General features: G+C 41.7%; 1 protein-coding gene across 6 annotated transcripts in view; it reads left to right on the top strand.

The window, feature by feature from the left end:
- Positions 1–25,581, top strand: part of FRMD4B (FERM domain containing 4B) — a 359,361-nt gene that overhangs the window by 279,557 nt on the left and 54,223 nt on the right. For all 6 annotated transcript variants that reach the window (XM_019984894.2, XM_070776331.1, XM_019984892.2 and 3 more), the window contains 2 exons: positions 4,852–4,908; positions 5,710–5,732. In XM_019984894.2, coding sequence (XP_019840453.2) covers positions 4,852–4,908; positions 5,710–5,732 — 80 coding nt within the window. The remainder of the gene's footprint in view (positions 1–4,851; positions 4,909–5,709; positions 5,733–25,581) is intronic.

The raw sequence follows: 25,581 nt of genomic DNA on the forward strand, positions 1-25,581 counted from the left end.
TTGTGTTGGGGCCATTGTGTAGGTGGCTGGAGCGGCCAAACAGACTTAATTTGAAGCAAGTAGGGAAAACCACTAGACCATTCAGATATGACCTAAATCAAATCACTTACGATTATACAGTGGAAGTGGGAAATAGATTTAAGGGACTAGACCTGATAGACAGAGTGCCTGATGAACTATGGAATGAGCTTTGTGACATTGTACAGGAGACAGGGATCAAGACCATCCCCAAGAAAAAGAAATGCAAAAAAGCAAAATGGCTCTCTAAGGAGGCCTTATAAGTAGCTGTGAAAAGAAGAGAAGCTACAGGAAAAGGAGAAAAGGAAAGATATACCCAATTTGAATGCAGAGCTCCAAAGAATAGCAAGGAGAGATAAGAAAGCCTTCCTCAATGATCAGTGCAAAGAAATAGAGGAAAACAATAGAATGGGAAAGACTAGAGATCTCTTCAAGAAAATTAGAGATACCAAGGGAACATTTCATGCAAAGATGGGCTCAAAATGGTATGGACCTAACAGAAGCAGAAGATATTAAGAAGAGGTGGCAAGAATACACAGAAGAACTGTACAAAAAAGATCTTCACGACCCAGATGATCACGATGGTGTGATCACTCACCTAGAGCCAGACATCCTGGAATGTGAGGTCAAGTGGGCCTTAGGAAGTATCACTACGAACAAAGCTAGTGGAGGTGATAGAATTCCAATTGAGCTATTTCAAGTCCTAAAAGATGATGCTGTAAAAGTGCTGCACTCAATATGCCAGCAAATTTGGAAACCTCAGCAGTAGCCAGAGGACTAGAAAAGATCAGTTTTCACTCCAATCCCAAAGAAAGGCAATGCCAAAGAATGCTCAGGCTACCACACGATTGCACTCATCTCACACACTACTAAAGTAATGCTCAAAATTCTCCAAGGCTTCAACAATATGTGAACCATGAACTTCCTGATGTTCAAGCTGGTTTTAGCAAAGGCAGAGGAACCAGAGATAACATCCGCTGGATCATCAAAAAGGCAAGAGGGTTCCAGAAAAACATCTATTTCTGCTTTATTGACTATGCCAAAGTCTTTGACTGTGTGGATGACAACAAACTGTGGAAAATTCTAAAAGAGATGGGAATACCAGACCACCTTACCTGCCTCTTGAGAAATCTGTTTGCAGGTCAGGAAGCAACAGTTAGAACTGGACATGGAACAACAGACTGGTTCCAAATAGGAAAAGGAGTATGTCAAGGCTGTATATTGTCACCCTGCATATTTAACTTATATGCAGAGTACATCATGAGAAATGCTGGGCTGGATGAAACACAAGCTGGAATCAAGATTGCCGGGAGAAATATCAATAACCTCAGATATGCAGGTGACATCACCCTATGGCAGAAAGTGAAGAAGAACTAAAGAGCCTCTTGATGAAAGTGAAAGAGGAGAGTGAAAAAGTTGGCTTAAAACTCAACATTCAGAAACTAAGATCATGACATCTGGTCGCGTCACTTCATGGCAAATAGATGGGGAAACAGTGTCAGACTTTATTTTTTGGGGCTCCAAAATCACTGCAGATGGTGATTACAGCCATGAAATTAAAAGACGTTTACTCCTTAGAAGTATCATGCGAGTGTATGTTCCTCAGCTCTTTGTCTCATCACAACAAAGATTTGGAGTGATGGACATTAAAGCCCCCTCGGCGTGTCAGAGCTTTTGGGTCTTGGATAGACCGTGTTATAGCTCTCAGGTCTCAAAAGGACCATGTTATAGCTCTTAGACAAATCAGTGTTACAGCTCAGTGTTACAGCTCTATTTTATTTAGAAGATAGCAGGAAAATCCATCTTCGAGGTGTGAGGGCACATCGATCTAAAGACATGAGGAGAAGAGCGCCCCAGCGCGCGTGCGAGAGAGAGAGAGAAAGAGAAAGAAAGAGAGAAAGAGTTAGCTTTGGCTCCTCTATATGTTTATGTCTCCCTGGGCCTGTCCTATGTAAATTGGGCCAGTCAGGAGTGCTGTTTGTTTTACCGGAGGTCCTCACTCGGGTCCTCGGACCTTCTTTTGTTCTGTTTTCGCGGGCTTTTCCCTTCCTTGTCTTTTAGCCACCGCCATTTTGGACTCCTTTTTCCTATTTTTACCTACCTAACAGAAGGAAAGTTATGACCAACCTAGACAGCATATTAAAAGGCAGAGACATTACTTTGCCAACAAAGCTCCGTCTCGTCAAGGCTGTGGTTTTTCCAGTAGTCATGTATGGATGTGAGAGTTGGGCTATAAAGAAAGCTGAGTGCCAAAGAATTGATGCTTTTGAACTGTGGTGTTGAAAAAGACTCTTGAGAGTCCCTTGGACTGCAAGGACCTCCAACCAGTCCATCCTAAAGGAGATCAGTCCTGAGTGTTCATTGGAAGGACTGATGTTGAAGCTGAAACTCCAATACTTTGGCCACCTCATGCAAAGAGCTGACTTATTGCAAAAGACCCTGATGCTGAGAAAGATTGAACGTGGGAGGAGAAGGGGACGACAGAGGATGAGATGGTTGGATGGCATCACTGACTCAATGGACATGAGTTTGGGTAAACTCTGGGAGTTGGTGATGGACAGGGAGGCCTGGTGTGCTGCAGTCCATGGGGTCACAAAGAGTTGGAGACGACTGAGCGACTGAACTGAACTGAACTGTAGGTGAAAAAATCCACAGGTGAGGTTCGTATTTGCTTCCCTATTCCTCTAGAGCTGTCCCAGCCTGGTACTTTTCATACCTCAGCTCCTCATTTCAGCATTTTTAATATTTAATGACTCTTCTAAGTTAGAGAAATATTTGGCAGCTTCCTTAAAAGTATCTGTTTGAGGTCTTTTTATCTGCTGGACTTCCATTTACTAAATTGAAAAGTTGGTGTGTAAAATACTGTTCAAATGACTCATCTAAGATTCTGATGAAGCACAGGGGTCACAGGGTGGCAGAGGAGTTGGCAGTAATTTTCAATATATTTTATTCATCTTTAGTTGCTTTTTTTTTTTTTTTTTTTAATATTTGAACTAACATACTTGATCTCCTCTCCAATTTTAAGACAAATTTAACTTAACGAGGTCAGGTCTAATTTCAAACTCCACAAAGATGTTTTTTAGCCACCACCCCCCCCCCCCCCCCCAACCCCGGCCCGAAGCTCTCCTCCCTCTGCATGAGTTTCTTTTTCTTTGAAGAGAAGGGATTCAGCCTTTCTAAAATTTAAATCTTGATCAGCGCCTTCCTCACCTGTTGGATTAACTGCTTCATCATCTTTCACCAGATTAGAAAACCACTGTCTCTTGCCTGAAAGACAGAGGGCAATTGATTTCTGCAATCAACCTGGCTTCTTTGATTTTATAATCTGTTTCTAGAGATTATAGGCGAGCTTTGAATTCCAAGGCTCTGGGCCTGTCAGCTTTTGAAGCAAAAAACTTTGAAGCAGATCCTCTGCCTCAGGTTTCAGAAGGAATACTTAGATGTTGGAAAATGAAGTTAATTTGTTTTCATTCTGTAATAAAAGGGAAACACAGATAATTATCACTGCTGACATTGTAACATCCCTGATTTGGGGGCTGTATATTTTTATTTTATGAGTTCTAAAAGAATTGTTGTTACTAGTTTTTGTTTTTTGGGTTTTTTTTTTTTTTTTTCTTTTTTTTGAGAAGCCCAGTCAAGTCATTTGGAAACTTGAGAGAGAAGCATAAACCTTCCAGAAATTCTCACTGAGCTAACTGCTCCTATAAACCTACCTAATGTGCATTTACTTTAAAACTACTAAATTACTTACCACTGATACACTTGGTGTAATTACAAAACTCTTCAGCCCAGATTCAACAGGTAGAAAGGAGAAAGAAAATGTGCAGGGCAATTTGCAGACCTGTGTTCTTAAACACTATGCAGTCTGAGTACTAATTATACAGGATTTACACAAGGAGAGGGTTATATGGAATTGTTTTAGCATGTGGTAATGCTTATAAGCTAGCATCTTACCCCAAAAAATTGTTTTTTAAATAATGACCCTAGTCTACTACTCAGTGTTGAATTTATCATACAATGCAATAATGGTATTTACTTATGTCATCACATTTAACAAAATAAATGAAGGTATATGTGAGTATTATTGATAGAGGCAGTCCCCCATCCCTTGCTCCCCCCCCCCCCACACACACACTTGTGTATCCCTTCCTGAGTAAGTATTCCTGTTAATTACAGCCTCAAACTCCTATTCTTCTTTGGGATCTTAAAAAATAAAATACTGGAAAAAGGATAAATTAGGATTCATCAAACTTCAATATAAAGCAACAGAATTTTGGCCTTTTAAGCATTTGCTGTAACTGGTTCTTAAGGCTTTACATTTTCTCTATAAAACTATAAATATTAATTCAAGAGTCTCATTGACACAGAAGTGGAACTTACATTTTTTATAATATTTGCATTGTGTATGTATACCAAAATAATTGCTATGATGCAGGAAAACACTAAACAAACTAAGAAAATCGGAGCGTAAAAATGAACTTAGATAAAAATTATTCATGCATTTAGAGTCTGTCTGAATTTTCAGTCATGTGTGTTCCTTCCAGAATACTGCTCTCAAAACACAATTTCCCACAGCTAATTAAAGCGCACACTCTCTCTTTTACACACACACACACACACACACACATACACACACACACACACACCCTGTGGCTTCCCCTTAACCCTGGATGTGTCTCTCCACGCCCCCCCTCCCTTTCCTCCGGAATGGTATGATCTGCATTTGATCGTAAACTGGAGGTGCCAAGCTGTGACAGCTTCCCAAACTCCACAGCCATTTGCTACGACCTAGGGCAGCCTGTATTCAGTGATGCTTTCCTTTTCCTCCGACAGGGGCAAATCGAAGTAGACAGCGAAACTATCTTCAGGTTAGCGGCACTCATTCTACAGGTAAGAACTGACAAACCGCTTTTTACTTGCTTGTTTTGTGTATTGGGTTTTGTGAACTGCCTGAAATTCGGAGACTTTTGCATGGGCCAGTAGCTGATGTTCTAAAGTCGCCTGGTTGTTTGCCAGAATAAGATGTGAGCCACCGTTTTCTGTTTTCGTGTGGTTTAAATGATGAGGGAGAATGTGGCATTGTGTGTCTCAGAAGAAAATGAAATTTAGACTTCACTGAGGAAGGAGCGTTAAGACCATATTCCTGGCAAAGAGCTCTGGGTGACTTGAATTTGGGAGGTGGCAGTTGTCACAACAGCTGTAATCTGCATTTAAATTTAGTAACTTTTGTATACTTTTTCTTGAGGTTGAGTTAAAGAGCCCTTTAATTCTTAAAGCCATGCATAGTAGAAAAACAGTGGGTTCTATGCTGGTTTAAAAAAAGAAAGTAAATGGCATGTGTTGGTTTATCTGTGTAATGATTTAAAAGGTCTGCATCCAGACTAAAAAGTGTGCTGCTCTGGTAGACAAGCATTTATCACGTGATCTTCAAAACTTAAAAGGAGAAATAATCATTTATGTGTTTTCAGATAGATTTGTCTTGTCTGTTAAAAACAAGAAAAATTAATGAGTAATAGCAATGTCCTAAATGCCACATTTTTCTCCAGTGTGGTAGATAGGGAAAATGTTCCTTGAGGAAAAAAAAAATTCGAAACAAAACTCGGGCATTTTAAGAGTAGAGAATGATCAAGAGTAAAAATTCTTTTAGCTTGATTAACATCAGTACAAACTGATCATCTTTTTTTTTTTTAGGAAGCCAAAGGGGATTACACCAGGTATGGTTCCTTTTCTGATATAACTATGCAGAATAACTCACTGAATCTTTTAATGCTATTTTAAATAACAATGGATGCAAAATCAAAAGAAAGTAGATCCCTAGGCGAGAGACGGAGGTCTCTTTCCTCTTCAAATAGAAACCTATTCTTTTGTGAATGAATCCAGGCAATGAAGCTTTCCAAGCTGGAGTGACAGAACTTGTTCTCAGAAATGCTCCAAAGTTCTATTTTCTGTCATCTGTTAGCAAATGAAAAAATCTATAAAAAGCTTGGGTAACCCATTCTGATTTTTTAAACTTATACTAATCCTGTGTTTGAAGAGATATACTATAAGCACAAAAAGATTAAATCCATCAGCTGCTTAGTTAAGGGATTAATAGGGGCTTTCTTTTTGCAGCTGCCCTGAAGGGGCCTCATCCTTCATACACTTGACCTAACAGTTGTATTGTTGCCACCGAGACACTTACTGGTCCTAACTGCCTAACTGGCCAAATCATCAGAGAGTGTTTATATTTGAATTCACCCTCCTCTGTCATCTCCAGTCTGTTCTTTTCATGCAATAGTTGCCCTTGGAGTAGTAGAAAGGGTTAAAGGTGGAGGCCAGGCCTCTGATTCGAAACAGCTCACAGGCTGACGACTGGCTGAAAGCCTCGCCTCTACCGTGTTAATGTTCCACTCCGGGTAAACTTTACCAGTAGATTATTTACAGATCAACTAGTATTCATTCCCCGCCAAGTCTTTGACTAGTGTGCTCCTTAACAGACTGATAACCAGATCATGCCTTCCAGGCTTGAAAACTTGCAGTCTCAGAGTCATGCTTCACTTCAGAAACTCGTGCACTTTCCACATCTGCCCATTTAATTTGGTAGAATGACTGAGGCATCCACTTAACATGCCACGATCCACTCACCGCATTCTCTTTTCAGCTCTGTTCTGTGATTAAAAAAAAATTTTAGGTTAGTGAATAAGCTTTGAAGGAATCATAAAAATTACTGAAAGTGCAAGTCACTCAGTCAAGTCCGACTCTGTATAGTCCGTGGAGTTCTCCAGGCCAAAATACTGGACTGGGTAGCTTTTCCCTTCTCCAGGGGATCTTCCCAACCCAGGGATTGAACCAAGTTCTGCATTGCAAGTGAATTCTTTACCAGCTGAGCCACAAGGGAAGGCCAAGAATACTGGAGTGGGTAGCCTATTCCTTCTCCAACAAATCTTCCCTGATAGCTTCTTTGATAATTTTTTCTAATTAAAAGAAAATGTCAAGGCATTAAAAAGAAGATAAATTAGTCTCTAGGTCGTTAACATCAAGAGCAGCCGTGTTCTCCACTCTTGTCTTCCCTGGAGGAGCCATATTTCCTAGGAAGATCAGATATGCAAGGAATTCCTTCGCTAGGGGCTGAGTCTGAAGTTGATTTATAAATGAAGGCTTTCAGGGCCAACACCTCAGACTCCACTGTCTGTGCACTGCTAACCCTTCCTCCCCCACTTTCTCCTGGTCAAGCATGTGATGGACACCCTCTGAGCCTCATTTCCCCATCAAGATAATGGCACCTCCTTCACAGGTCTGTTGTGAGATTAACTGTATGGAAACATTGCCCAGAGCGGTATCTGGCATGCAGCAAGCTCTCTATACACTTTGGCTGTTATTATTAGCTATTTAAGTATCATTATTTCCCTCTTCATTATCATCATCCTGTCCCATCTCTTGGCAACCTCTGAAGAGCTTTTTGGGACCTACACAGGTATGAAGAAGCTGTAATCACATGGCAGGGGAAAGAATGAAAGAGAAAAAGATTGATTCCGCAAACCTCCTTTAGGGAAAATGGCTTGCCTGAGGCAGAAGAAGTCTTAAAAAGAACTGTACTTGGGTAGCCCAGACCTTTTAGCCCTAAGATGTCAAGTTTGGAGAGTTAGTCTGGCCAAACCCAAGTTAATCGTTTTCTTTAATTTCAGTGTGTTCCTGGTGCTTTCCTGAGTGATTACTAAAGAAATGGTGGACAGTGTCTTGAAATTGTCTAAACCATGCTGAGTAGTAGAAGGAGCTTGGAACTGGGAATCATGAAACCAGCACCGTGAAATTGAATGAGCCCTGTGCTCATTCTCAGCCTCCATTTCCTCATCTGTAAATTGGGACTAAGGAAAATGAGACTTGGCTGGGTAGTTTTGGCGCTATGAATGGATTCAAGGACTTTGTAGATTATAGTTTGTTGTACGAGCATTAGTTACTGCTGATGAGATTGAAAGAATAGGAAATATGAGCTTTTGTCATTGGGTATATAAAGAAGCAGAATTTTTGCTCATTGCCACCACTCCTTCCCTATTTGATCTCCTCCTCCCCTGAATGGAGAAGGTATATTTTTCCTCCAAAGTTTTGTTATAAAACTAATTTAGGAAAATCAGGCAAAAATAAAAAGTAGCCTTTGTGGCAATGTTATATACTGTTTAGAGTGAAGACATTAGAACCAGACAGACTCACTGAAGTCCCAGGTCTGCCCGTTATTACCTGTGCAATCTTGAGCAAGTTATTTAAATTTACCAAGCCTCAGTTTCCTCATCTGTGAAATAGGGCTTTTATTAGTGTATACCCCATAGAATTGCTATGATGACTGATTGAATTAATATATATAAAGTGCTTAGAATGGTTCCCCCAGTCGCCGCTTTCATATTCCATCAAATTGATGGACATAATCTACCACTCCTCTGTTGTCTTAAATATGAATTGCTTCCCATTTTTTGCTGATATAAATACTACTTTGATGAACATCTTTGTGTAATTGGGATTGGAGTTATCTGTGATTATTTTTCTAAGTGATGTTTCTCCACTGGGAACAAGCAAAGGCAAATTCCTCAAAGGAGGTCGAGTATGAAGTGCTGAAAGGGAACTTATACACGCCTGATACTTCCTTGATTCCTTCCAGAGAATCTGTTTTTCTATCCAGAGCTCCCTCAGTGACAGTTCTGAACTCCACATCTCTCTTGGCTTACATGCCATGGCTTTTAGAACTTCACTGAGTTTGCTCACTGAGGTTTAATTATGGATCAATAAAGATCCTCAAGTACTACCCTCCTGGAGTAGAGCCATGTGGCATTTTCAATTAAAACACTGATTGAACACCTAATTCTTGGGGCTGCTCTGGGCCACCCACTCCTTGTAAATATCTCATTCTTTCTCATATTTAGCATTTCTAACGCTGAACCCGCCAGCATCCCAGCCCCCAGACCAACTCCCCCGCTGCCTCCCCTTGTATAAGCTCCTTTCTCTCTTGAATCATCTCTCAGGATTTTCCCTTTTCCCTCCCACCTTTCTCCTCCACCTCAGACAGCTCCCTTCTTTCCTTCTATCAGAACACCAGCTTTCTCAGCTGTCAGTCTCCTCCAGTCAGCCTGACTGTAAAAGTATGCATGTGTGTGTTGATTGTTTGACTGCTTTCTGTAACATTATTTTAATAGTCCATGCCTGATTTCATTCAGTTCCTACCAGTTTTATCATCACCATTTAACAAATTAATGGATGGAAATTTTAGGCCAAACTCACTCACATAGTCAGTGAGTTCCTGGATCTGTTCCGATTCCATTGTGTACCACATAATACCCACACATAACCCCCTGTTATCTTCTTAAGACATAAATGTGATCGTTGTTGATTTCCACACATCTCTTATCTCCCATTGCATAGACATCCACCTTCCAAAACCCTAACCTGGCATTCAAGGCCCCATATAATCTGCATTAATACATTTTAACTAGCCACGCTCTACCATTCATACTCCTTAATATTTGTTCCCGACTCTCTTCTCTTTTCTTTACATACCCTATACTGTTTCGCCATCATGGCTATGTTCAAATTCTTCTTCCTAGAATGCCTTTTAAAACAACAATCCTCCTCCTCATTTTGTTTCTGCCCTCTTTCCTTCAGAGTATTTTAAGTTAACACTATCATAACCAAACCTTGCTCTCTGGAAAGTTAATTAAAATAGTGGCGTGAGGACTTCCATTTTCTTTAAATAGTTGACAGCCTGAATTTCCAAGTCAGCCCTTAAGCTGCAAAGATAACAAGCTACTTGGGTAACACAACACAGACAAACAGGATTCCTGAAAGCTGACACGGCGAGGTTTTATCACTGAGCCAGCTGCAAACGACTTTGTAAAAGCAAGGCATTTCTTTTCTTTTCTTTTTTTAAGATCCTGAAAGGTGGAAATTACCAAGAAACTGTGTGACTAGGGCACTTCTGCTTATAAGAAAAAGTGACTACAATTTCATTTCAGTGCTGGGTCAGAATGATAGCATATTGTCACCTAGCTTCAAATGGGTAGGAATAATACACAATTTACAGCTGTGCTACAAAAATAGCAGCTGTTTCCCATGGGAAAGGAACTTCTCTAGATGCCTTGAGAGGAGTTAATGAAGGGAGGGGAAAAAAGAAATCAAAGGCTTTTAAAGAACTTGTCCTCCTACTTGTTACCTCTAGAGCACTTAAAGCTCTAAAATATCATTCCATTTCTGGGACCTTTAAAATCAGTGACGATGTTTAAAAAAAAAAAGCAGCTCCCATGGGCTAGGTGCTATGTTGAGTATGTCCTTATATCAATGGGAGGCAGACGTGAAGAGGAGCTTTGGAATTTAATTGCTTGGGTTCAAATCCAGGCCCAGGTACTTGCTGTAATACTGTGGATAACTAACTTCTCTGGAATCTGGAACTCAGTTGCTTTGTCTCTGTTGTTTGGCTTTACTGTTGCTATTAGTGTTAGTGCACTGAACCTTCCCACCAATCCTGTGATGACAGGCATTAGTGGTATCCCCATTTTACAGAGAGGAAAACTTAGCTGTGGAGAGAGTAAGTAGTGGACTGTCCAGGCCACATGGCAGGAGTGGCCCAGTTAGGACTCCGTGCCTGATGCTCTTGACCTTTGTCAGGAGTCTCCTGTTTAGTATTCTAACACAAACTTAAACTTGTAAGAATCATTACCTTCCGTGCTGACAGAATAAAGAAGGCTGACTTGACAAAAATTTAATGTTTCTGTCTGATTTCACACCAGAACTTTAATGAATCAGCAAAGAGCTTTTGTGAAAAACCTAGTAAGAAATGACTTTTCTTTCTCTTGGTGTTATGGCTATTTTAAGGCTTGATTTAAACATAGTTCTTTTATCAATCAGTTCAGCACATTAATATATAGTTTTAATGATTGGTTAGTACTTCTATGTGTCAGGCTGTTCTACATGTTTTACAAACAGTAACTCGTTAATCGTCATCTCTACTCATGATATTGGTGGAATATTATTCCCACTTTACAACTGAGATTAAGACACTTTGTGTGGGTAATATTTATATTACTCAATTATGGTTTAACATTTCCCCATGACTTCTCCAGATGTTGAGTTGTTACATTGAATAAACACACAAGATAACAAGTAGGGAGCTGCAGACAAATAAGCGTGGGAACTATATTGTTGAAAGCAGAAACCAACAAATACTATAAAGCAATTATGCTTCAATTAAAAATAGATAAATGGAAAAAAAACTCAACAGAGTTTAAGTTCTTTTTGATCAGTTTCAAATCCACTCCTGTGCATGGCAGATCTCCCAGAAGAAAACACATAAACAGTGTTTCCCACACTTTCTTGTCCCTGATGTTCGAGCCTTACCCAGACCAGTGTTCTGTGCACTTCACTTTGTGAAGTGGGGGCTTGTTTATTTGGTGAAAGCTCAGTATTAAAATGCTTTTAAAAGACAAGCAGTTCCTTTTCTTTGTACTGCCTGTCAGATTCTTACATCTCTCAATTTTAATTCCAATAGCTCTTAAGGTAAACATTCATCAAATTCTGAACTTGCTTTTTCTGAAGAGCCCTGAATTTGGAAAGAATCATCCATCCCATACAGTGGGTGCTTTTTCATCTGCTCTGCAGATAGAGTATTAGGGCTGCCCCCATATTATGCATTGGAACCCTCATTTCACGCATGATGAACTAACAAGTGACATACCCATGACAGTTCAGGTTGACAGGACCAGACTTACGGTCCCCAGGTCTCCCCTACCATCGCAGAGTACCATTCTGACTTACACATGTATCGGGAGCCCTCCACAGATCCTTGCTGTCCCTGATGGAGGGCAGTGCGGGCAGCAGGCAGTGGACTCTCTGGTGAGCGGTGTTATCAGTGGAGCGGCCCCAAGCCTAATATTAGTCACTTGAGGAGATAGCTTAAGAGTGAGAAGGCAGGAAATGAGCACTCCATCAGCACTGACCTTGGAATGCTTGGTCTTTTTCTCATTGCTGGACCCTATTCACCCTTGTATTCAATAGATTAAACACCGAATACCTAACAATATACAAGGCACTGGACCACTAAGGGCTGTGGTGGAGGCAGACTAAGTTTCCGGTCTTTTACTACTTAGCCACAGTCATTTTACATCCTTTATAAGAGACACTGGAAAGTTCTGGGCCCTGGATTCAGACAGGCAGGCATGAGCTGAATGAGACAAGCCTTCCGCATCTACTAGTGACATGACCTTGAGCCAGTTCAAGCCATTGAACCTAAGGTCCCTTTTAAAAAATTTATTTGTTTTTAACTGAAGGATGATTGTTTTACAATATTGTGTTGGTTTCTGCCATATATCAACATGAATCAGCCATAGGTATACATATGTCCCCCCACTCCCGAACCTCTGTCCCACCTCCCACCCCATCCCACCCCTCTAGGTTGTCACAGAGCCCCTGGTTTGAATTCCCTGAGTCGTACAGCAAATTCCTACTGGCCATCTATTTTATATATGATAGTGTTTCCATGCTACTTCTCCATTTGTCCCACCCTCTCCTTCCCGCCCCCCAACACCTGTGTCCACAAGTCTTTTCTCTATGTCTGCATCTCCATTGCTGCCCTGCAAATAAGTACATCAGCACCATCTTTCTAGATTCCATATATTTGCGTTAATATACGATATTTGTGTTTTTCTTTCTGACTGACTTTGTATAATAGGTTCTAGGTTCATCCACCTCCCTAAGGTCCCTTTGCTTTAAGGGATTTGTTGTGAGAATTGAATGAGATCACACACCTTGCAGGATGCCTAGTACAGAAGGAAGACTTGGTACCTGGGACTTTGCTTCCACTAAGTCTGTCGAGTATACTGAGATGCATTGTTGTTGTTTTACCATGTTAACTTTTTTCTTTTTTTAGTTTATTAGTTTTTGGCTGTGCTGGTCTTTGTTGTTACACTAAGGCTTTCCCTAGTTGTGACAGGTGGTGGCCACTCCTTGCTGCCGTGTGCGGGCTTGTCATCGTGCTGGCTTCTCTTGTTGTGGAGCACGGACTGCAACTTGTGGACTTTGGTAGTTGGGATGCATGGGCTTCGTTGCTCCGAGACATGTGAGATCATCCCAGAAAAGGGTTCAAGTGTATGTCCTGTGCATTGGTAGGCACACTGCTCACCACCAGCCTATCAGGGAAGTCCTCCTATCTGAACCATTTTAAGTTGCTGGACAACCATCACCACATCCATCTCCAAGATCTTCCATCTTGAAAAATGGAAACTCTGTACCCATTACATAATAACCCTTCTCTCCTTCCCCCTAAGCTTCTAACAGTCACCATTCTACTTTCCATCTCCACGAATTTGCCTATTCTGGATGCCTTATATAAGTGAACTCATACAGTATTTGTCTTCCTGTGACTGGCTTCTTTCACTCAGCATAATGTCCTCATGTTTCATCCATATTGTACCATGTGTTAGAATTTCCTGTGCTTTAGGACTAATATTCCACTATATGCATTTACCACTTTTGCTTATCCATTCATCTGTGAGTGAATACTTGGGTTACACCACTTTTTGGCTCTTATGAATAATACTGATATGAACACAAATATCTTTTTTGAGTCCTGAATTTCAATTCTTTTGAGAAGAGAGATGTATCTTTAAACAGAGTCCCTGGCTTCCAGACACTCCACCGTTCATTGGAGTGAGGGTGGGATGAAGGCATTGGAATGTAGGATGGATATCAGATCCTTGTTCTAAATCATGAGATCTCATCAAAAGTAACACTTAAGAAGCTCAGTACTTACATTAGAATACATTTGTAGGTGAATATTTATTGACATGGAAAAATGATTACAATATAGAAAATAGAAAAAAGCATATGTATCATCCTTTTTTTATTAAAAAAAACATGTATGCCAATATATTCAAATATATGATACATGTATAAAAACTAGTCTGTAAGTTATAGCACAGTGCACTAACCTCTAAATTGTTTTGTTCATACAGCCCCATTCATTTGTATACATTTAATTATTTATTTCATTATACAGTTATAGATTTGAAAGTGAAAGTCACTCAGTCACGTCTAGTTCTTTGCAACCCCATGGATTATACAGTCCATGGAATTCTCCAGGCCGGAATACTGGAGTGGGTAGCCTTTTCCCTTCTCCAGAGGATCTTCCCAACCCAGGGATCGAACCCAGGTCTCCCGCATTGCAGGCAGATTCCTTACCAGCTGAGCCACCAGAGAAACCCAAAAATACTGGAGTGGGTAGCCTATCCCTTCTCCAGAAGATCTTCCCAACCCAGGAATTGAACCGGGGTCTCTTGCACTGCAGGCAGATTCTTTACCAGCTGCGCTAACAGGGAAGCCCATAGTTGTAGACATGGAGAACTATATTAGCATCATGTATATTGTAAAATACTCACAAAAGAGTCATCATCAAAAGCAGTGACATAGAGTAACATGTTCAAAGAATGCATACAAAGAAAGTATCATTAGAAGATGTAGTATTTTCTTTCTGCACACCTACAGACTCCCCACCAAAAAGACTGCTGTAGAGTGGATTCTGAAGTTAGGCAAAACTGAGTTTGACTCCAGATCCTGCTTCTCACTGGTGAACAATCTTACCTGTGTTATTGAACATCTCTCTACTGCAGTTTCCCATCTGTAAATAAGAATAATTACAGTTCTTTTTAAAAAGTAAAAAAAAATTTTTAATTGAGGTATGATTGACTTGTAACCATATATTAGTTTCAGGTATATAACATAATGATTCAATATTTGTATGTATTACAAAATGATCACCACAACAAGTCTAGTTAAAATCCATCACCATACATAGTTACAAAATTTTTTTTCTTGTGATGAGGACATTTAAGATCTACTCTCTGAACAACTTTCAAATTTGCAAAACAAATTTGTCCTGTTTATGGTAGAGGTAAAAAAAAAAAATTAAGCTGATACTATTGTCATGACTGAGTTATCTTGGGATGGGTGGGATAGAAATGTTTGCAATTTGCCTTCTTCACATGTCAGTGTGTTTTCATTTATTGATAATGAATATACGGTGCTTATGTCAGAATTTTTTTAAGTGTTATTTTGTACTGTTATAAAGCTCATAGATTAGCACAGTGACCTACAGATCTCTGACACTGCATCGTTTTTCAAAATGAATGTAAGATTCATGGAACACTACCCACTTGACCTAACGGAAACTTCCCAAACCAAGGCTTAAAGCCCTTCCCTGCCACCCCAGAGCAACAAGGCAGCGAGCTTGTGATTCCCCGCGGCATGTGGGGGGCCATGTCCAGAACTGCTGGCCCCCGGGGGTCTGTATGCCTTTGTGAACAGGCTCATTTACTTCTGGGCACAGGCGCCTGAGGCTGGGCAGGCAGAAAGGAAGCAATTAAGACAGTGGAAACCTACCAGGGAAAAATGCTGTTGGCGGGGCAGACTTCACCAGGGTGTGACCTGTGCAGTCACACAGGGCCCCCTGCTCAGAAGGGACCCACGCTCAGTTTGACACTCTTCTGTAGCCATCTTGAGATTCCTCATGATTTTTTAAACAAAGAAGCTCCATATTTTAATTTTTCACTGGGTCTTGCAAATTGTGTAGCTTGGTCCTGGTTGTTGAAAACTGTAAGGCCTGGGTATTAGATGGATTATTAAAGAAAGGATCCTCTTGTAGGCGTCTAAACAGGTACTCCGTTGATGAAGGTGGAACCTCACAGAAATCTGCAAAAAAGTCCTTTTGCATGTACGTCTGGGAACCTCTTAGCCTCTTTCTGATTTCAATACGTATGATCTCCCAGGTCCGAGGCACAGGCAATAACATGACCTAGACCTCCTAGGGCCATTATGAAAATCAAGAGAGAAAATGCCCATAAAAGCGTTTGAACTGTGCCTGGTACCTGTAATTCTCATTTCCGGCAGCAGTGGAATATCATCAGCCCTGGCTCAGACCTTGGGGTTTCACTGGCTTCCCCTCAACTCCTGGCAACCACCATTCTACCCTCTGTCTCTCTGAATTTCTAAAGTGTTTTTATTTTCAATATTTACAGATTTTTGTGTTAACCTCATTCTCAGCCTAAGTCATTTTTGTGGATTATATTTCTTCTAAAAGACATGAAGTTTCAAAGTAGACAGGATCAGAGTTCTTGGCAAGCTGGCTAATGTTTAGAAAAAAAGTCTCTCATCACATTTTCATTATTATAAGAAATTCTTCAGATTCTAAAAAAAAAAGTAGTTTGACAGTTGATCCCTATCAAGCATGCAGATGGACAGAGTAATTTGTCCTTGGTTACAAGTTAGACAACAGACAAGAGTTTAACAAAGGAATTCTAGATGAGAGGACGCTGAGTTTCCCACAACACAAGCTGGTTTCTTGTCTCTGGTAGAATGCAGAGATAAGGAGGGTCTGGTACAAATTCCACAGACTGGTCATGATGTTGGAGGAGCAAGTTTCAAGGCTGCACTTCCACCAGTTACCGTGGGTTCTGTTGAATCAATCCTAAAGCCACTTACAACTAGGGACTTGCCAAGCTGCTTCCAAAGTTCTTTACCCATGTGGTTTATTACCAACTGTTAGGATTGCCAGACTGAACACATAAAATAAACAAGGGATAACTTTTTTTAGTGTGTGTTCTAAATGTTTAATCTGGCAACTCTAACCTAGATCACCCACTGGGGATTCTTCTCAGTGTTAAGAAGCCACCCCTAGCCTGTTTTGAGGATGAATGAAGTAAAGTGTTTGGTATAATTGTTGGCCTCCTGTGCTGTGATCAGAAAGGAAAGAATACATTTAATGAACATAGGCAGGTGCCTTCATAGCAACATAGCTTCATAGCATCTTCCCAAGAATGCCAGAAAACACATCAGTATCCCTGTCTTTATAATGAGGAAACCGAGGCTTACATAGGTTAGTTTAGCTAAGTCCTATAAACATGGAGACCTGGAACTGAATCCAGTTCTAGATCCTGACCTTATTACTGCACATCACAGGTCTAGGGCCAGCCAGAGCACGTCTGTTGATTTGTTTCTAAGTATGTGATGGTTTTACAGTGGCCTATGTCCCAACCCTGGCTGCCCATGTACCAGCTCTGGTGGGACAGCAGGCAGCCAGGTGACCTCTCTAAGCCTCCGTTTCCTTATCTGTAAGTTAGAAACAGCTCCTACACCTCAGTTTGCTATAAGGATTGAATGACATCCTTTTTTTTCTCTTTCTCTTTTTGTATAAGTAAAATGCTGAGCACTTGTCTGCCACATAGCACATGCCCTTTTTCTTTTAGAGCCACAGAAGTTTCTAATTTATTGTCTTGTGAAGGAACAGAGAGGTCCAAGGCAGCTAGAAACCAAGGGCAGCCTAGGAATGTATGCTCACAGCAGAACCCCAAGGAAGGAGCTGCATCTGATTAAGATGAAGTGGGGTGTCCCTCCTTTTCCCAGAAGGGATGGGGGCATCCCTAGCTTCTATAATCCTTTCAGTTCTCACTTTCCACTCCAAAAAGGCGACTGCCTGATTTGGCTTGAGGTGCGATCAAGACCTGATTAAATGGGGTGGGGAGGAAATCCCAAGAATAGAAAGACCCTCTGACTTGGGAGGGGAGGGGAAGAGTTCTGGCTCAGCCCTGGCTTTTCCGGCCCCTCCCCCTGTTCTCTCCACCCAGCTTCCCAGTTCCCTCCTCTCCTTCCTCCTCCTCCCCTGCTGCAGCTCAGCTTAAACCTGGAGTCCTGAGAACCAGCCAGACAGCCTCTGGTCCTCTTGATCTAGCGCCACCTCAGCTAAAGGCCCCTGGTAAGTCTTTGGTCGCTGGGCCCTGTTTCCCGCATCTACAAACTCAGGGTCGAACGAGACTAACTCAGATCTCTTAAGCAGCTGGCAGGGTTTGGTCTGAAGGGGTGGGAAGTGAGGCAGGCACTTTATTTTAGCTATTATGAAATTGTCTCAGTCTGTGAGCAGTTTTACTAAAAACTGTTTGCAGTAATCAGTGGTGGCATTAGAATCGGGTGGATCTGAGCCCAGCTTTTTGCCTTGGCATATGATTGACTATGAATGAGATTGACCGCTTGTTTCCCTCTTTCTCCAGCTGCTCCCAAGCCCTCTATCCTGTAACAGAAAGAACTCGTCAAGGGTTGAGATTTTGCTATGACCTTTTTAGCTAGGATTACAAATGGGGCATCAGGGACTTCCCTAGCAGTCCGGTGATTGAGATAACCTGAGTCCGCTGCAGAGGGTGCAGGTTTGATCCCTGGTCAGGGAGCTAAGATCTCACATGCTGGGTAGCACAGCTGGAAAAAAAAAGTGTCAAACTCAATAAAGTTTGAAAAATAAAAATCAGGGATTAGGAACACCTTGTGTGGTTTAAGGAACCTTTGTTGGATGCTAGGCTTCTCAGATGGGCTTGCATGCCCTAAAATTCTGCTAAAAATGACTGCAGTCTGACTTTGTAGCTCTTAGAAAGTTTTTTTTTTTTAAACTAAGTTTAGAATCTTTGCTATTAGAGGACAGCTACATATAGTAGTTGGTTTGGTTTAAGAAGCACTGAGTGATAATGCATATTCAGTCTGGTTATCTGTAATCAGATCTTTGTGGTTTAATACAGATTTTTACTAAACCAGATTGTATTGTTCAATCATCAAGTCTTGTCTGACCCTTTGCAATCCATGGGCTGAAGCACACCAGCTCTCCCTGTCCCTCACCATCTAAAATCAGATTATCTAGTTTTAAAAAAGCAACCTATCTTTACCCTAGAAACTAAGTTTAGTAGAATCAATGAGTGGCCGCTATAATTACAAATTCCAAAACCTCAAGTTAAGCTGGCAAAAGCCTTCTCTTTTCTCCTTTGCTCTCCTTCCTTGTTTTCTGTCCCTTCATTTTGAAACTAGAGAAGTTAGGCAGAGTTGTCTAAGTGTAGGCTTGGAATCATATCAGCTTCTTTCTTGCTGAGTTTAAATGAAATCTCTTTTAAATCTCAGTTTTCACATCTATGTAACAGGGATGCTGGTGATAATAGCAGAACCTGTAGAGAGGTTTTAGCCCAGTCTGTGAAGCCTAATAATGTTCAGTGAGTGTGAGCATTTCTTTTTAGGGACTGAATGGAGGTACCTACTCTGTCTGTATAACTGCTGGGTCAGCCTTGGAAGGGGCTTCCCAGGTGGCTCAGTGGTAAAGAATCCACCTGGCAATGCAGGAGATGCAGGCTCCATCCCTGGGTCGGGAAGATCGCCTGGAAGAGGAAATGACAACCCATTCCAGTATTCTTGCCTGGAAAATCCCATGGACAGAGGAGCCTGGTAGGCTACAGTCCGTGGAGTCGCAGAGAGTCGGACACGACTGAGTAACTAAACAACAAGGGCCTCAGAAGGGTCTCCTAAAACTAACCTACTGGGCTTCCTCAGCCTCTTTGACCTTCTTTCCTGTTTTAAATTGTAGATTTTATCTCTTTCTTGAAAACCTCCCTGTGTTCATATTATGTGTTCATTCTGTTATTCTGTTCCTGTGGTTCTCAAGTCATTTATTAAACAGATTGCTGGGTCCCAGCTTCAGCCCTTCTGGTTCTATAGGTCTGGAGTGGGGTCCCAGAATTTGCATTTCTAACACATCCTCAAATAGTGCTGATGCTGCTGGCCAGGGGGTTATAAGAGCTACTGTGTTTTCTCATGCTCGACAACCTTTAATATCCCTTTACCTGGGAATTAGTAGAGAGAAATTTACTGTTAGAATTCCCTAGTTATACAGTCAGGAAGGTAATGAACTGGATTCATCATTGAAGGCCAAGTTCCCAGATAACTGAAAAAAAAACATGATTTTTCTTTTTTAATTAAAAAAGAGTGATGTGAAGGCTATCTGGCCACTGAAAAAATGCTCTAAGTAAACTGATAACGTATCTTAAACTGCTAACAACCAAAGTGTTGACCAACACTGATATCATAGTTGAGGAAATTAGTGCTTATGTTCTGTATCCAAGATCCTTCTAATAATACCATGGTTAAGCAAGCTGTCAGGGCTTCCCAGATGGCACTAGTGGTAAAGAATCCGCCTGCCAATGCAGGAGATGCAGGTTTGATCCCTGGGTCCAGAAGATCCCCTAGAGAAGGAAATAACACCACTCCAATATTGCCTGGAAAATTCCATGGTCAGAGGAGCCTGGTGGGTACAGTCCATGAATCACAAAGAGTCTGACATGACTGAGCAGACATACACACATCCTTAAAGACCAGGTCCACCCAGAATGCTTTAGTAGTTGCATTGACACCTGTTACACCATTTAACAAACATTAAATACACTTTTTCTGGCTGTTGTAATCATTGCCATGGCCCGTTCCTTCAGTTTAGTACAAAACTTTGACAGCCAGGTCAGCTCTCCAACAAGCACAGATAAGAAAGGGCTTATCACCAACCTCTGTGCAGGCAATTCCAGAAGACTGGCAAACGTTTCTAATTTACACCAGTTCCTAATGACAGTAAATCTTTAGCTTGCACAGAGCACAGTATTAAATAGAGCTCCCAGCTGTGACAACTCGCTTGGATTCTCGGAGGCCCCTTAAGCTGTCTGGTAGACTTTATCTTGAGTGTTCAACAGGCATTTACTATAGCTTTTTTATATTTGCATATGCGTTTAATGGGACTTCCCTGGTGGTTCAGTGGTAAAGAATCTGCTTGCAATGCAGGAGACCTGGGTTTAATCCCTGGGTTGGGAGGATCCCCTGGAGAAGGGATTGGCAACCCACTGCAGTATTCTTGCCTGGAGAATTCCATGGACAGAGGAGCCTGGTGGGCCACAGTCCATGGGGTCACAAAGAGTCGGACACAACTGAGAGACTAAACAACATACATTTAATGAAATGTGGATTTTGAGTTACGCTTATGTGTGGGTGAGAAGAAGACTCCAGTCCCAGGTTACTTCCTAAAGAGCTTAATTTTTGTCTTGGTGACATTTGACACTCATTTCCATGGGTCATTGTGCTTTTCAGATAAGGAAGAGCTTTAGCATCAAAAAGAAAAGGAAAGTTTGAGGCTTGGCTTTTTTTTTTTTTTTTAAGTGTTCTATAAACCTAGGGATGCTCCCACACCAAATACTGACAGTTACCATCTTCAAGGGATCTCATTCAGTGATTGGTTTGCTCCAAAACGGCCAGCAACCACCGTTTGCTAATTGCCTGAACTCCCTTGCCCTCCAGCCTCAGTATGGCAGGTGGCTGATTATAACTGTGGGCAAGTCCCCAACTAGGCACAAACAGGTGCACACATCTGCTGGGGGTGGCTGTTTCCACACAACTGCTCCAGCACACACAAAGGATGGCCTCAGTTTTGCCAGCCACGTGGCTGTCTCAGAAAGGGGTGAGGTTGGCACATTCCTCCAGGGCTTGTGAGATCAGGAAAGAAAAACAAAAGCCTGTAAAAGGGGGTTCTTGGGAATGCCAAAAACAATCTTCAAGGCAAAAGGAGCCGCCGGTGGCTAACCAGTAACGGTGGGTCCCGGGCCACTTCCTTCTAGAAAGCTGTCAGAATACGAACCTGGAATACCTGGTGATGGGGGCAGGGGTGGGGGTTTAGCCTAAGTCATCCGATAAAAGGCAGCATTCTTCATTGTAGCATCTGAATTCCTGTTGAAAGGATGAAGAATAGCAATTTCTGGTTTGTTACCGACAAGTAGAAAGTCCTGTAGATTTATGGGCATTGTCTCTGGCTAGGACTTAGAAAAAGCAGTCCCCCTTGGCAGTTCTAGTCAAGTGAGTCTTTAAAATAACACTTCCACTGTGTGAGGCTCAAGAACGTCCACACAGAGTGAGTGTGTTTACTCCTGGGGAGAGGCAGAGACATCTCGGGCCAGGCTTGCTTACATCCAGCTGGTCAGGGGCCCTCCCTGGGGATTCTGAGGTCGCTCCTCATTCATACAAACCCAGCCTCCCGCCCTGCCTGCCTGCGTGCCTGTCAGCCCTGGGAGGGGAGGGCCCCTCTGTGCTCTAGCCAGACCTGGGCCTCCCCACTTTTCCCCCACCCACTCGCAGGATCCACGTGGTCTCAGCTCCCAGGCAAATTCCCCAGCTGGGGTTCTTCAGAGGGTGAACAAATAAGCATTCAGCTACTGTCAGTCTACTCACACTTGAAATCCTGCCTGGTTCTAAACTCTGAAAATGATCAGGATGAACTTGAAAGTAATCCCCTGGTGTTTCTAACACTTGCCCTCTAACTGGCCCTGGACTTGCTCACCAGCACCCTACCTTTCACCCACTAGTCATATTTAACTTAGTTTTTGATGTCAATTATATCACCCGGATCACTGGATGTGAATTCTATCACCGGATGGCACCACCCTTATGGCAGAAAGTGAAGAAAAACTATAGAGTCTCTTGATGAAGGTGAAAGAGGAGAGTGAAAAAGTTGGCTTAAAACTCAACATTCAGAAAACTAAGATCATGGCATCTGGTCCCATCACTTCATGGCAAATAGATGGGGAAACAATGGAAACAATGACAGACTTTATTCTTTATTCTTTTATTTATTCTTGGGGGCTCCAAAATCACTGCAGATGGTGACAATTAAAAGACGCTTGCTCCTTGGAAGAAAAGCTATGACCAACCTAGACGGCATGTTAAAAAGCAGAGATATTACTTTGCCAACAAAAGTCTGTCTAGTCAAAGCTATGGTTTTTCCAGTAGTCATGTATGGATGTGAGAGTTGAACTATAAAGAAAGCTCAATACTCAAGAATTGATGCTTTTGAACTGTGGTGTTGGAGAAGACTCTTGAGAGTTACTTGGACTGCAAGGAGATCCAACCCGTCCATCCTAAAGGAAATCAGTCCTGAGTAGTCATTGGAAGGTCTGATGCTGAAGCTCTAACTCCAGTACTTAGGCCACTTGATGCGAAGAACTGACTCATTGCAAGACCCTGATGCTGGGAAAGATTGAAGGCAGGAGGAGAAGGGGATGACAGAGGATGAGATGGCTGGATAGCATCTCTGACTCGATGGACATGAGTTTGAGTAAGCTCTGGGAGTTCATGATGGACAGGAAGGACTGGCGTGCTGCAGTCCATGGTGTCGCGAAGAGTAGGACACAACTGAGTGACTGAACTGAACTGATAATCACCAGGAAGAATGTGTAAAACATGCATGAATGGTTTAAAAAACAGATTAGAAGTTGCACAGCCATGTGACCACACCCAGTGAGGAATGTTGCCAGGGCCCCACCCCACGCCCATTGTGTACTAGCGCACCCCTTTCCCAATAAACATTCTCTGTTTCCCCAATTGTACTCTGACTCTATGGAACTTATTTTCTTGTTTTGCTTTATATTGTGTCACCTGTGTATGATCCTCTGTATTCATTTTGTTTGCTTTCGAACATATGTACAGGGGATGGTGATGTATATATTACTTTGAGTCTTGATTCTTTGCTTAATGTTTGTGAGATTCACCATATTGTGTGAAGCTAAACTGTATTTTCTTTGCTATATGGCATTCCATTATGAATACTATAATTTTATCATTTCTACTGTCATGGGATATTTGGGTTGTTTTCTTTTGTCTTACTGCGAAAAATGCTGAATGGACCAGTGGATGGACAAGGAGACAACCCGGGCCCTCAGGCTGCTGAGCAGGGTACAGACACAGCTGTGCCTTCGGATTCAGACAAGAAGCTTCCTGAAATGGACATTGATTGATTCCAACAATTGTTTATATTAAAACAGGCTATTATAAAGCTAAAAAAAAACAAAAAACAAAAAACAAAAAAAAATACCTTTTTCTTTTGTGTAAGTTTCTCTAGAGATATACCTAGGAAAAGATCTCTGGGTCATGGGGTATGCAGATTTCCAAAATGATCATATCAGTAGAGTTTTCCACTATGGATGGATGGGAGTTCCTACTGCCAAACATCTTGGATGGGAGTTCTTATTGCCAAACATCTTGACGTAACCTCTGTGCAGTCTGGTACAAAGTGGTAATCCATTAAAGGTTTACTGTGTGTTCCCCTGAGTTCCTGTAAAGGTGAACACTTGATTCTGCCTGTTGGCCATCTGGGTTTCTACCTTTGCACTGCTTGGTGAGAGATGCAAGCCCTTTCGCTGCCGGGCCGTCCATCTCAGCCATCCTTGTATCTTCTTGGTCCTCTAGTGTCACAGCCAGCTCCTCAGCTCAGTCACTTCCTTGTTGGTGGTGACTTGTTAGAGGCTTCCTGTACTAAATACATTCTTTCAGAAAAGTGATACTATGTACTCACGGCAAAGGATGTTTTGCAATAGTGCAAAGGAACAGATTTGGAGGATTAATAGGCACATTCTCAAACACAAAGAAATAAGGCTGTGTTTTTTCCTGAGAGTAATCTTTTGGAATGGTCCGGATTCCACATTTGTCAAAATTATTTATGTTTCTCATTTATTCATGCCCTACTGACACTTTACACTGTAAATAAATTATCTGAAACTGGAAACCAAGTTGAACTGAGAACTATACATGCTCTTCTAATAGTTTATATCGGAAATTGCAAAGTAATGGTCATGGTCTGCTGGTATATATGTTTTATAGGACCTGCAGAATGTTTTACTTTTTATTTTGACTTTTTTTTTTTCTGATGGAGGCATTATTTTGAAATTGCTCTAGGTAAAAATCTGAGATTTTGCCCCTTTTCAAAACAAGTGTAATCATTATTAGGCAGTAGCGGATCTGTATTCCCATGTGACACAAAAGACCTGGATCTGAGCAGTGTTTCCCCATCAGCAGCGGTGTCTGTTATCCTCAGTATCCAGTCTCCTTTTTCTCCATATTAGTAGAATTTTTAGCGATGCATGTGGCTGCCCAAAATAAAGACTTACACATCCCAGTGTCCCTTGCAGTTAGCAAGAGCCTTGTGGTGGTTCTGGCCAGTGGCATTAGGGGAGATGGTCAGCTTTCAGGTTCTGCCTGTAACGGAGTGGGTATGTCCGCCTTTATTATTTTCCCCTACCTGATGGCTAAAATGTGGGTATGGTGATGGGCTATCTTGGATCACATGAAGAATAGCAGCACCCCAGGAATGGTGAAGCAACAGGAGAAGAGATTGGGCCCCTGAATACTTCATGTTATTCCAGTTCTGACTTTTATATCAAGAGAAATTAACCAAAGTGTTGATCTCTGTCTCACACAGTCAAATCTATATTCTAAGTAATTCTTCAGGTGGGCAACGTTCTCTTCCTCACAGTCCCCATCAGTCCCTACAGTCCCTGTGTCTGCTGCTGAGTTTGACTTGCCCTTCTCAGCTAGCTTATGCAGATGGATTTCTAGTGCCTCTCTCCCATGGCTCCTATTAGACACTTGCATCTGAGATACTTTTATATTCTAACGTCTTGATAGTCTAAGGATGACAGAAGAGAACATTTCTTCAAGTCTAAAAGATGCAATTAGAAGTTTTAGGGTTGGATTATCAGTAGTTTTATAAGAATCCAGGTGAGGGTTTTTCAACCTCAACACTATTGACAATTGGGGCAAGATAATCCTTTGTTGCTGGGGCCTGTCCTGTGTATTGTAGGCTGTATAGTAGCATCCTGGCGTCTGCTCACTGGCTGCTAGTAACACTTCCTTCCCCAGGTGTGACTAAATGTCTTAAGACATTGCTAAATA

The sequence above is a fragment of the Bos indicus genome, chromosome 22 (assembly GCF_029378745.1).
Source record: "Bos indicus isolate NIAB-ARS_2022 breed Sahiwal x Tharparkar chromosome 22, NIAB-ARS_B.indTharparkar_mat_pri_1.0, whole genome shotgun sequence".
NCBI lineage: Eukaryota > Metazoa > Chordata > Mammalia > Artiodactyla > Bovidae > Bos > Bos indicus.